The sequence below is a fragment of the Eulemur rufifrons genome, chromosome 25 (assembly GCF_041146395.1).
Source record: "Eulemur rufifrons isolate Redbay chromosome 25, OSU_ERuf_1, whole genome shotgun sequence".
In the NCBI taxonomy this organism is placed as follows: domain Eukaryota; kingdom Metazoa; phylum Chordata; class Mammalia; order Primates; family Lemuridae; genus Eulemur; species Eulemur rufifrons.
The window spans coordinates 7,199,642-7,212,311 of NC_091007.1; the positions used below are offsets into that span (position 1 = coordinate 7,199,642).

Genomic DNA, 12,670 nt, shown 5'->3' on the forward strand with positions numbered 1-12,670 from the left:
TCTCTTAAGAAGTTAGAGAGATCTCTCCTAAACCCTTTTATTGTGATGGCTGAATCCTGAGACCCATGAATCTTGGAAGAGTTGTGGTTTAAAAATATCCTGTTTTTAAAATGTGTATGGAATATAATGCTCTAGACGAGCCGGATAAAGTGATATTACATCAGGGTTTCTCAACCTCAGTGCTGTTGACATTCTGTAACTGATTCTTCAGTTTATGTCAGTCCCACTCCAAGAGTGGCTTGTCAGTGAACTAAAACACAGAGACTGCGTCTGTGTTGAAATCTTTTTAAAAATGTTAATCCATCTTTCCATGTTAGGCAGTAGAACCTTAAATGAACTGTAAATTTGTTGTTATTCTTTCCATAGTTGTCCTGTCGGGTTATCACCTAAGTGGTCTTTTGCTTAGATGCCATTAAAAACATCTGGGTATGACTTGAAAATACTCAGAGTATATTTTAAACACTACTGTAACGTTCTTGTAAGACATTAACATTGATTTATAGGTGTTGTCTTATTCTGATGGTGTGTTTTTTAAATCTTCATTATAAAGTCTAGTTAACTAGTTCATAGGTGATTTTATTTTTAAAAAGCATTGGTTCCACTTAATATCTACTGTTTAAACTTTATATCAAAGTATACAGACCTCTCAGATATTTTAAACAGTACTTATTTGTCTGTTAGAGTGAAATTTTGAAACAAAACATTTGAGCAATTATTCTTTTGAAATTTTAAGCTAACTTTTAAATATAACTGGCAAGTCTCAGTATTTAGAGGAAGTCTCCCTCATATTTACAGGAAGCTACCATTAGCTGTAGTTATTCAAGACACTTGGTAGAGGTAAATATTATAGCACAATCCTTTCAATAGAGTTACCTTTTAAGGACCTTCCCAGCTTAACATTTTATACTTCAGGATCTATATTCTCCTGATGTAGTCAAAATGGTAAAGGTTACAATTTTGTAAACTTGAGCTTTAAGATCAAAATATGATATATATATTTCTTTAAAAGCTACTTTCTTTTGATAACTTAGGAAAGCAGTTAGATGAAATAAAGGTACAAATTCATTGTAATTGTGATATTTGATGGCAATTTCGCTGACCATTTCTTAAATGTTAGAAGAATGCAGTTTATAACTAAAAACATCTGAGAGAATGGAGAGGACCAGGAGGCTGGACTCTCTCCATGTCTGTCTGCTTCTCCACTCTTCCTCTTAAATAATTTAGTTGGATGGGTGCTAAGGAGGAGAAAAACTCCATGGGCTCTATGAATTTCAAATAATTCTGAATATAAAATATTTGCAAGTGTTTACAAGTTTTTCAGAGTATTGTCCCATGTTCCTTATGTTCCTTCATCAATGCAGCCTAGAAAATAAGGGTAACTTGAGCATGAGAAGCCGTGGTAATAAACAGACCTAGAGTATATTCTTCCAATATGGGGGTTATTAAAAACTAAATCTTGAAATTCTCTAATATGTCTTTTCTTTTTCTTGTTAAGTTGCTATAGCCCAAGGTGGAACAATCCAGATTTCTAACCCAGGATCTGATGGTGTTCAGGGACTACAGGCATTAACAATGACAAATTCAGGAGCTCCTCCACCAGGTGCTACAATTGTGCAGTACGCAACACAGGCAGCCGATGGCACACAGCAGTTCTTTGTCCCAGGCAGCCAGGTTGTTGTTCAAGGTATATTTTATTCATCTAATACGTTTAGAACACCTATTAGCACACCATTTAGTGGTGATTTTATAGTCTTCTGAAATATACAGAAGATAGATTTGGGAGGTGGGGAGTGGGAGGTTCTTAAAAAGGCTTTACAGAAGAAATATTTTAGTACATTCAACAGCAAGTTAAATTATGTGATTTTCACTGTCTTAGCAAGTTTGACTGGCTCTAAAGAAAGGCGAAATTCAGAGTAGCATGATAGAAAAACAGAGTTGCAAACATGAATGAATTTTTAAATTAATAGTCCCTCATTTAGGGGTTACAAATGCTGCAATATTTTTCTATTACCAAATCTATGAGGTTTTAAGTATTCAGTTCATGATGCCCTGAATTTCAGTTTTCCCCCAGCTGGCACATTCAAATCTAATTTCTAAGCAATTCATTTCAAAACAAATGCTGATTTGGTTTATTTTTTTTCCTCCTCCTTCTTCTTTTTTCAGACTGTTTTTAGTATATGTGAATTCTGAGATATCTATTCTAGCTGTTATAGAAGCTGAATAAAACAGTTGGGATATAGCCCTAAGCTTTTAGGGTTACCTAAGATTTTAACTGAATTTGGTTATACATTATTTTAATTTCATTCAGTTGTACTTATGATAACTATAATAGATCTATCTGATACAACTTTCAAGAATCCTGTGTTTTGATTTAACTCTATTCCTCTTGGTCCATTTGCTGAGAACTCATGATACAGCACTAATTTTAAGAAAAGTAGTTTCAGTTCTTTTAGTTTGAAAGTCTTACAAGTATGGAAAAAAGCAGATAATTGATGAAGCTCTTAATAATTAGCTTTACTCTTAGGTATTTTCTGGGGGGTTAATGTGGACTATAATAAAAGTGGGCGAAGAACTGAACGGGCAGCATTTATGGAGTAAAAAATTCATAGTACTTACCTAATGCCTTAGTGTTTTCCTTTAAATGTAAAATTAGTGACCTGTTGTGTTTCCCCCATACTCATGAACCCTGTATGAATAATCTTAAAGAATCATCGTGTCTTCTCATTTTATCTTTGTTACGTGGAAAAATCTGCAAACTTGATACTTTAACAAAAAGTCAGAAGGTTTTATGTTTTACATAATACACACATGAGTTTGTGCTTTGGGGGTTTGGTTTAAGAACTCTTTCTTCCACAAATCACAAAGATACTTTTCTACATTGTCTTCTCTTAGCTCTATAGTTTTACCTGTCACCTTTTGGTACCACCTCTGTATATAGTATTTGGTGGGAATCCATTTTTAATTTTTTCTTCAGATGTGGAGTCACTATTAATGATTTGCCCTTTCCTCATTAATCTATGGGGCAAAGTTTAATTACACAGTAGATTGCTGTGTATACGTGAATCTGTTTTGGAATTGTCCCATCCAAATACTAACCAGGCCTGACCCTGCTTAGCTTCCGAGATCAGACGAAATCTGGCGTGGTCAGGATGGTATGGCCATAGACTGTCTCAGGATTCTTACGCCAGTACCATTCCTCTTTTTCTGTCTGCCAGTATCATATTGGCTTGTTATCTCACAGAACAAGTTCTTCCTCTTTGTCTTTTTTCTCTTTTTAGTGCTGATGTAGCTATTTGTGAACCATTATTCTTTCATATGCATTTGAAATAAGTTTGAGTTTCTAATAATAATAATGAAAACCAATTATAAGATTGCATTTAATTTCTAGATTAATTTAGGGAGAACTAAAGTCTTTATAATGTTGTTAAATTGACCTCTCCCAAACCATAGAATGTCTAATTTATTCAGATCTTATTTTACTTTTTAGCAGTTTAGAAATTTTCTCCGTGGAGGTCTTGTATATTCTCTGTTCGGTTGGTTCCTAAATGCTTTGTGGTTTTTCTTGCAATTAGAAATGGTACCTTATTTTTCTATTACATTTTCTAATTGTTGCTGGTATAGAGAAATTTTTTTAGGTTGATCTTTTACCTGTTAACCTTGCTGAACTGTAATTGCTTCTAACAATATGCTAATTCTTTGGGAATCAGTCTGTGATACTCTGTGAATGTTTATACCATATAAAAATAATGATGTTTTCTTTTCTTCCTTCCAATCTTTTTTCCTTTTGTTTTTCTTTTTCTCCTTTTCCTTTCTTCTTTTCTTTTTCTTCTTTTTTTTTCTAAATGATACTGGCCAGGAGCTCCAGTTCTGTGTCAAAAACAGCAAGGTCAGTGGGCATTCTTATCTTGTCTTCCTGAACTTAAAGAGGATGTTCCCTACCCACCTTCCACCCCTCCACTCACTGAAAGGTCATGTCTGTTTCTTTCTGAATTCTCAGTGCTTATCTGGGTTGATCCCTCCACTTATTTTACATTGTTGGCTTCTGCTTCCTTCTCTTCCCTGAAACGGCATTCTCCTTGCTCTTTCTTCTCTGTCCTGCCTCTCTTTCAGTCCCCTTTGCTGGGCTAACCTGCTTCCACCCCTCTCTGGAATGTTACTCTTCCCTCTTCCTGTTTGATTTGCACACCCTCCCTGGGTAACCTCATCCCCACCGATGGCTTCAGTTGGCTGTGACTGTGCCCCTGACGCCACCTGGCTCCTTAGATGCCCCACACATGTCTCCTAAACCCCAAACTTGACTTCTATTGTTCCCATCCCGAATCTCCTTTTGTTTTCCCTATTTCAGTGGTGGACTGCTACAGTCCCACCTGAGGCTTTACTCCAGAAACTTGGGTGTCATCCCCTACCCTTCCCACCCTTTCCACCCAAAGTCACTTTGTGCATTCTGCCCCGTAGCTAAGCCACACATTCTTTCCCCTCTCCCCACCCACTGTCCCACTGTTGTCACCCAGGTGCCATCCCTGTGACGCGGGCTACCATAGCAGGCCGTGGTCTCTGCCAGGTGGCTGCCCTCAAGCTCGTAGTTGCAGAACAGCTTCCTGATCTCCCTAATCATGCCAGAGGCAGCAGCTCTTTTCCTGGCTCCGTTTTTTGGGACTTGTTCCCAAGAGTTCAGCTAGACTGTTTATTAATCCCTCACAATGATTCTGGGACCTACTGGTGTTTCAAAGGTCTCTGTCTCCAACATTTCCTTTCTACATGACACTCTCTATTCTGCAGTTTAGAGTAGTGTTTCTAAAATTCATGTGTCATCATGTGTCTTACTCCCTTCGGGCTGCTGTAACAAAATACCTTGGATTGGGTGGCTTTCACAGCAAACATTTATTTCTTACAGTTCTGGAGGCTGGGAGGTCCAACATCAAGGCGCCAGGAGATCAGTGTCTGCTGAGGGCCACTTCCTGGTTCATGGGGCGCCATCTTCTCACTGTGCCCTCACATGGTGGAAGGCGCAAGGGAGCTCTCTGGGGCCTCTTTTCTAAGGGCACTAATCCCAATCCTGAGGGCTTCACCCTCATGACCTAATGACTTAGGTGATAAAGGCCCCACCTCCCAGCACTGTTGCACTGGGGGTTAGGATTTCAGCATAGGAAATTTGGAAGGACACTTGCAGTCTATAGCATCTGTTCAAAACCCTTCAGCGAATGCCTATTACCTACTAGACAGAGTCCAAAACCCTTCATGTGGCCCAATCTTTGCTGGATCTCAGCCTTGCTTCCTTTATTGGCACTCTCCACTTCTCCCTCTTTTATCATGCAGCTCTGTTTCATTCCCTGTGACAGACCATGCCCTCACTCCTGTTGAGGGCTTTACACATAATGTTTGAATGACAAGAACCCTTTCCCTGATCATATGCATTATTCAGGTTTCATCTTAGATGACACTTCCTCCAGAAAGCCTTCCCTGATCCTCCAAATCCTGGCTCAGGCAACCCCTGTGAGTGCCCATTGCCCCTTCTTAGGCATATATCACGCTGTCTTGTGGCTGTCTGTCTTGCCTAGATAGTAAGTTCCAGTTGGATGAGGATCCTTAGTACCTAGGACAGTCCTTGGCATACGATAAATGTTCAGAAAGCTTTTATCACATGAAAGTGATGTCTTCTGTTGAAATCCTAGGCCCCTTCCTCGGTACTCTGGAGAATTACTAGAAACATGGATATTCTCTGACATTTACCTCCTAAGCATCTGAGTGGAAAGTCTTTTGCCTTTAGGGGAAGGTGCTTAATTGAATGAGTTAAAAATGTTGCGGAATGGCATTTCATTGTCATAAGGTCAGGTTGAATTCCAATCATACAAGGGAAACAACTCCCTAATAAAGATAAAAGGTCTCAGTGACATGTCACTTATTTTCGTGCAGTGAGTGGAAATGCAAAATAATTTTTTTTCCAGGCTATGGTCTGTTATACTACGTTGAACATTCACCAGTTTTGTGTCTGACCTTATAATCATTACATTTTCTATTATGATTCAGCTCTTCATGTGCTGAACAAGGAGTCCAAATATAATTTGAAATGTTTAAAAAAGTTACAAACATTAATTTTGATTTGTTTATGAATTTTAAAAATCACAAAACTTTTTCCATGGGGCTTTTATCTGGTAAAATAATGTATTAGATTGAATCATGTGAAATTGCTATTTTTGTGGGCCAAAAAGGTCAAATATTGGCAAGTTCATATGATTCAATCTAGTAGTTATGGGAGAATGCTAGTACCTGCTACATTGGCACAGGAAATTTTTAAAATTTCAGTATCTACTCCCTTCAAGTGAAATTAGCAAATTTTGTGTCACCATAGGAACAGCTGGCTTTTATGGTGGCGTAGCAAATGGCTCAGCAAATACAGATGTGTTAAGTGACCAAAGATAGCTGCATATTTCTTTCTTGGTGAATTTACAAGTGTCTATGAAATACAGTTTTCCTGTGCTGATTGTCAATGTGATTTTTTTTAATCCCCCGAAGTTTAAATTTCTAAGTATTTTTTTCCTTTGAGTTATAAAAAATATATAGGGTTTATCCCCTCTGTTTACCTAGAAACCTTGGACACAGCAACAATAAAGAACTACTAGCTTCATAAGATACAAGCTTGTAACTTTTAATGTTAATGAGATTTTTTTTTGTGCCAGAGCCATCTCAACAGATTTTGATGTAAAACTGAGAAACAAGAGCATTAAGATGGTTTATTACAGGAAGAGTGCTTTATAGGGCTTTGGTTTCATTGAGCTCGTCTGTGACAAAGCAAATTGATGGCAGTGATAGGCTAGTGATGTCACTGTGATGTCAGTACTCCTGCTTATCCTGCACACACTTGCTAGTTGGGGACACTTTATGTTGAACTGTGGTAGAGGAAGCAAGACAGTTCTGTATGCAGAAGCCCGTCATGGCTGTCACTGGAGATGACACAGGTAAGAATTTTAAAGAGGGGCTTTAATTAATTCTGCAGATTTTTTTTTTTTTTGAACTTTAGGAAGCATTTAGGGACATCTGAGTGTCTCAAAATGTTACTTTCCTAGTCCCTTAGCAGTAAGATATTTTTTAAAGTATATATCTATATATTCAGCTCACTTTATTAAGGCATCTTGGTGTGATTGTTTCTTTGCTCAGTATTGCATTGCTTACTTGTCCAAGGCAGTAATCCTCCCTCCCTCCCTCCTCTCTCCCTCTGCCTTCCCCCCTCCTCTCTCTCTTTCTTTCTTCCCCCTCCCTCCCCCTCTCCTCCTCCCCCCACCGTTCTGCCCTCCTAAAATAAGCTATTACTTCATCTGCAACCTGTTGCAAATTCAGTCTAGCCACAAGTTAAACATACATTCGCGTTGTAAAAAATTAAGCTTCCGATTCCATTCCCGTGTTCAAACGTCGCTGCCAGCGAGGAGGAAAAAGCCGCGTGTTATTATGGATGTTTGTGTACCTACTTGTTTCTTTCCTCCTGCGTTTAAAATGGTCTGTTCCTCAAGCTAATTGAGTTCAAAGGGCTGATGTCATTACATTTCCTGGAATCGCGTTTCAGCAGGGGAAGTGGAAAAGTTAAACTCCAAGCGAGCTGCACATTGACGTCAGCTCCGAGTCATGTTGTGATTTAGTCAGTTCCTTTCTGCTTCGTCAAGTGCTGGTGACAGATTTAGAGTTAACTAGCTCACCACCGCCTCTGTCTCCGGGATCGCGCTTAGCCTGAGTAGCTTTTCTTGCAAGCCTCACTTTAACGTTTCTCGTGGGGTAAGTACCTGCTTGAAGACGGGGGACACTCTATGAACCCGGAATGCTTGCATGCGCAGGACGAGGAGTTGCCCGGCAAGTTCGTGTGGGAGGGCTGAGCCTCTGGCTGAGGTCGTCCCTGCACGTGCCCGGGGAGACACGGACGCTATGTAGGCTGGAGGGTTTCTTTCCTCATCCCAGTAAAAATCAAGTTCTGATGTGTAGGAACCTGAGCTTCACAGTGCTCTCTAGCGCTCGGTCCGGGAAGTGCTTGTCTTTTAATTGTGGGTCCCCAGCCTCTGGTGTTTAAATTTGTAATCAGGAGTTTTTTGACTTGATTTGCTTTTTCTTAGTTGCAGGTAGTAGTGATTTTGAAAGACTTGGGTTCCCAATGACCTTTGTGTGCTTGCAGTGTTGTTGACTCAGTGGTCTTGTCTGTAACCCAGTACTGAATCTGCAGTTGAGTTCAGAAAGAATGCATGGTTATAAACAGCTTCACCACAATTCAGCTCTTCAAAGTTAGCGGGTCTCAGCCCTCTTCCTGGAGAGAAACATTTGCTTGTCGCCAGCAAGTAAAACCTGTATTCAATTGTTTTGTTAAATGGGCTTGAGGAGCTATTTTTTTTCTCAGAGAAGTTTTTGTGAAGTTATATAGAGATGCTATGGATTGTAGAGGTTCTCAAATGACAAATTTATGATAAGATATAGATGAACTTAAAATAATCTCAAATACTGCATGTCATATGTTTCGGAGAACCAAAAGGCAGTTTTGTGCATATGTTTATTTTCTAAAAATTATTGGTTTATACCTTTCTTTACTAAACCTTTTATTCCTATTCACCATTTGATTTGTCGTAGGTCTGAGAATCATTACAAAAAAACAAAATGATTTTAAAATACCGTGTGTTTTTAACCATTGCTTATAAATAAATGAACATTTTTTCCATGTGAACAGCAGTTGCATTTTTATGCATTTCTTTTTACAGAATAAACATACCATCCTTGAAGTGTTTTTTTCACACTTTTACCAATGATGCTTATACATGATTTGCCTTTTCCAATTTAAAATTTTCAAAATGCTGAAACTTTAAAATGTCAAATAATGTAGAGCATTTTTTCACAAGACGTCATTGTGATTGCCTTTGGAAATCATTATTTTTAAAAATCTGGTCAGTTCTCACAGAATCAGTACTGTTTTGAAAAAATGAATAACAACTTTGATTTCCCTTTTTTTAAAGAGTCAGAACAACACAGGGTTTAAGGAACTTTTTCAAAGGTGTAGCAAAGCAGCTTTAGGAACCAGGCCTTTGGATCTCCAGTTCGGAGCCCACTGTGTGGATTGGCAAATCAAGTGGATTGATCTAGATCAGTGGCCTGCAAATTTTGTGACCATGACCCACATTTTGTATCATGACACAGTAGACCTGTGTGTATGTGTGTGCACCATACATTTATATGAAACAAATTTTAAACATAATACTTCCTGCATGTGATATACTCATACTTCCTTTTCTGTCCTCTTTCTTTTTTTAAAAATGCTATTCTTGACCCATGAAATTGATTTTATGACCCACTAATGGTGTACAACTCACAGTTTGAAAAACTCTGATCTAGACCAAAATCAGGCTCCTAACACTAGTTACTGACTTGTCTGGAAAAGATTTTAGCAGCATTTACCTACAGGATCATGTAATCAGATATAAAAAGTAAATCTCTATAGTTTACAGGATTAAATTATTGATTCTGTTGGGCATAATTTAAATTTTTATTAGAATTTTTTTTGTTTTATTCATAAGCTCATGCTAGGAGCATAATTTCATATTTCTTAAACTCTGAGTCTTAATAAGTTATATTCAGGCTGGATTTCTGAATTGTTAAGAACAAACTTTCCAACTATTCAAACTTGGAAAATAGTATCTGAGTTAACATTTGCTACATGAGAACAAGGATATATATATATATATCTCACCTTTGTGCCAGGAGGCTATTGGCAATGATTTTTGTTTGGAAATTTTCATATAAAAGAGTGGTTCCTATTTGGTTGTGATAGCTTCTTGAAGTTGGTGGCAGAACAAGTTATACTCATGTTGGAAATAACAAGTCACTTGTCCACTTTAAGTTTCAGTAAAACTCCAAATCTGCATGGAGAATGAAATTGAAAGTTGCTATTATACTGTTTTCCTACTACTTTTGAAAAATGTTTAATGAAATATAATTCAGTATATTTATTTCACTTTGCCCTGCTTTATTTGCTCTATGAATATATTGCCTAATAAAATAATTATGATGATACTTTGCATTTATGTAAACTTTAAAATAGAAAGTCACTTAATGTTACCAAGAAACATGAATACAAGTCGTAGAAAGTGTTATGAAGGAAACTATCAGGTTGTGAGTGATGTACAGGAAGCAGGAAATATAGGTTAAAGGATCAGGGTAGGCCTCACTGAGGAAACCATATTTAAATGCTGAGAAGGAGAAGCACTTTACACGTTCTCTCAGTGATACAGGGCAGATACTGTTGCCCTCCTTGTACGTAGAACTAAACATGGGTCAGAGTGGGCAAATGATGTCCAAGTTCACAGATCTAGCAAGTAGTGACCCAGTTTGAGTCTTCAGACTCGTGGTTCTGCTCATACCATATTGCATTGCTCCTCAAAATTCACCTGACATTAATAAATTAATGCTAATGTAACATGAATTACAAAAGCATGCCACACACTGCCTATAAAATTTATACAGTGAAGTTAGCATCATTTTAAGTAGTCAAAATGGAAGTTTCTTCCTAGAATATTTGTTACTACTGTCATAGGACAACAGAGCATATATATGCTATTATATAGAACATTAAATCTCAGTATTCATAATTTCCCATCTTTAATGTAGATTTTGACTCTTAAGATTTGCACTTAATAAATGACTTAAGCAGGTCCCTTATCTGTAACTTAGTTAGGTTGATTGTGGTAATCATTTCACAGTGTATACATATATCAAAGGATCACATTGTACACCTTGAATATATGCCATTTTTGTCAATGATCCCTCAATAAAGCTGAAAAGATTCTGATGACTTAATTCTATGTGGTCTATGTGTTATAGTAATTGCAACAAATTTGAAAATGTTCAGTGCTTAGTCGTTTTTATGTGGGATTTAATTTTCCTGGAGAAAATGGAGCGATGGAGAAGGGGAACTTTTTTGACAGTGACACCAGGCGGGGATAAGCCGGCACTGGGTGTTGGGCACACTGGTGTGGGGGGAGGGAGAGAACCAGAACAAGTGGAGATGTCTTAGCTTAACGGAGCGAGGGAAAGAAGCCCCCCACTGCTGAGTCTGACTTCTAAGTTATCTCCATTGCTCACGTAGGTGTATTTAGGATTAGAGATACATAGTGAAATGACATCTGAAGGTAGAAACTCTCTCTATAAACATGTGTTTATTCAGTACTCTAGCTATCCCAGTCAATAAATAAATAACCAAACAAGCAAAGAAAATTAGCATCATTCGGGGTGTCAATAACTCATTTCACTTTAGAAGCTATTAAGATAGGCCTTGGGCTGGGTTTCTCATTTCTTTGTTTCCTGCTCTAACCTGTGGGTTTTTTTAGTTTTCTTATTACCAGTCTGACCAGAGTATATCATTTATTTATTTGTGATTCTCCACCTTTGGGGTTCTATTTTAAGTGATTATATATGTCGAAAGGGCATTTTATGCTATCTTTTAATAATAATTTATTTCTCTCAAGGTATATAAAAATATATTATAAATTTTAGAAGTTTTTTAATAGGCATACTTTTTAACAAAATAAGGAATAAGAGCCATACATTTTGATTCCCTGGGTTTGTCAGGAGGGAAAGTCCAGGGGAAGATATATTTATGGATGTTATATGCCTTTTAAGTAATATACAGTATAAGCATAATTTGGAACATTGTCTTTCAGAACTTAAGCAAGGGAAGAGGAAGGGAGCTAACATTTTCTGAATGCGTACCATGTGCCAGGCACTGTGCTAGACACTTTGACGTACATTACAGGGTTTATTGTGAGTATTAAATGAGATAATGTATCCCCATTTTACAGATGAGGAAACTGAACTTGCCCCAAGTCACATGGCTGGTAAGTGGCAGAGCTGGACTAGAACCCAGACTCCAAATCCCATGCTCTTTCTGCTGTATCGTGTTTAAAGCTTGCCAAGAGAGGTATGACGTTAACCACCAGAATGGAGAGTTCTAGGAATTTTCTTTCCCACGAAATATTTGCTACAGAACCTAAAAAAAAAAAAAAAAAAAAAATTTCATGTGAGGAGTTAGATGGTTGGAAACACATTATAATTAGAACTCCTCTGCTTCTAAAATGCCATGTTAGATGTATCCAAAGTCTAAGGGAAGATTTAGGAAATAATGCCTTTTTTCAAGAAAGGCCATTGTGACTAAAGACATTGTATCTTGTAGGGCTTCCCATGTTTAGTGTTAAAGACTTAGCTGTAAGAACACAAGTCTATAAGAAGTACCACTTATTTTAAACATTCCAAATGACAGTGGCCTTAGGCAAAACCCCAGGAAGTTCAAAATTTACTTCGTAATGCACACATAAACTCATGACACACCCCTTACAGGCCAAGTACTGTGCTAGATTCTAGAGAATACCAAGGTTAAAAAGGTGTACTCCCTGACTTAAAGTTTTTGCTCTCCTGAGAATAAAGTGAATATATTCAATATCTTTTTCTTATTATCTTCAGTCATGACTTTTAGGCCCCCACGGATGACTCATGAATTTTCAGAATACAAAAATAAAATTCTACAATAAAAAATAATTTGGACACTTGTAGTAGTTAGATGGGACAGGAATTGGCCTTTAGAAGTGCAGGAATAAGAACATGTCATTGAAGGATGCACGATTGGTTCTCTGAAATGTGATCCTTGGCATCTACT

The 12,670-nt window shown here is 37.6% G+C and overlaps 1 protein-coding gene across 24 annotated transcripts in view; it reads left to right on the top strand.

Moving 5' to 3' along the window:
• Window positions 1-12,670, top strand: part of CREM (cAMP responsive element modulator) — a 62,566-nt gene that overhangs the window by 41,878 nt on the left and 8,018 nt on the right. For 4 of the 24 annotated variants that reach the window (XM_069458932.1, XM_069458936.1, XM_069458944.1 and 1 more), the window contains one exon: window positions 1,496-1,684. The exons of 7 other annotated variants lie outside the window; for them this stretch is intronic. In XM_069458932.1, coding sequence (XP_069315033.1) covers window positions 1,496-1,684 — 189 coding nt within the window. Of the gene's footprint in view, window positions 1-1,495; window positions 1,685-6,874; window positions 6,957-7,401; window positions 7,765-11,819; window positions 11,856-12,670 lie in introns of those variants that run through there. 13 more of the 24 variants (XM_069458941.1, XM_069458948.1, XM_069458939.1 and 10 more) reach the window with 8 other exon arrangements.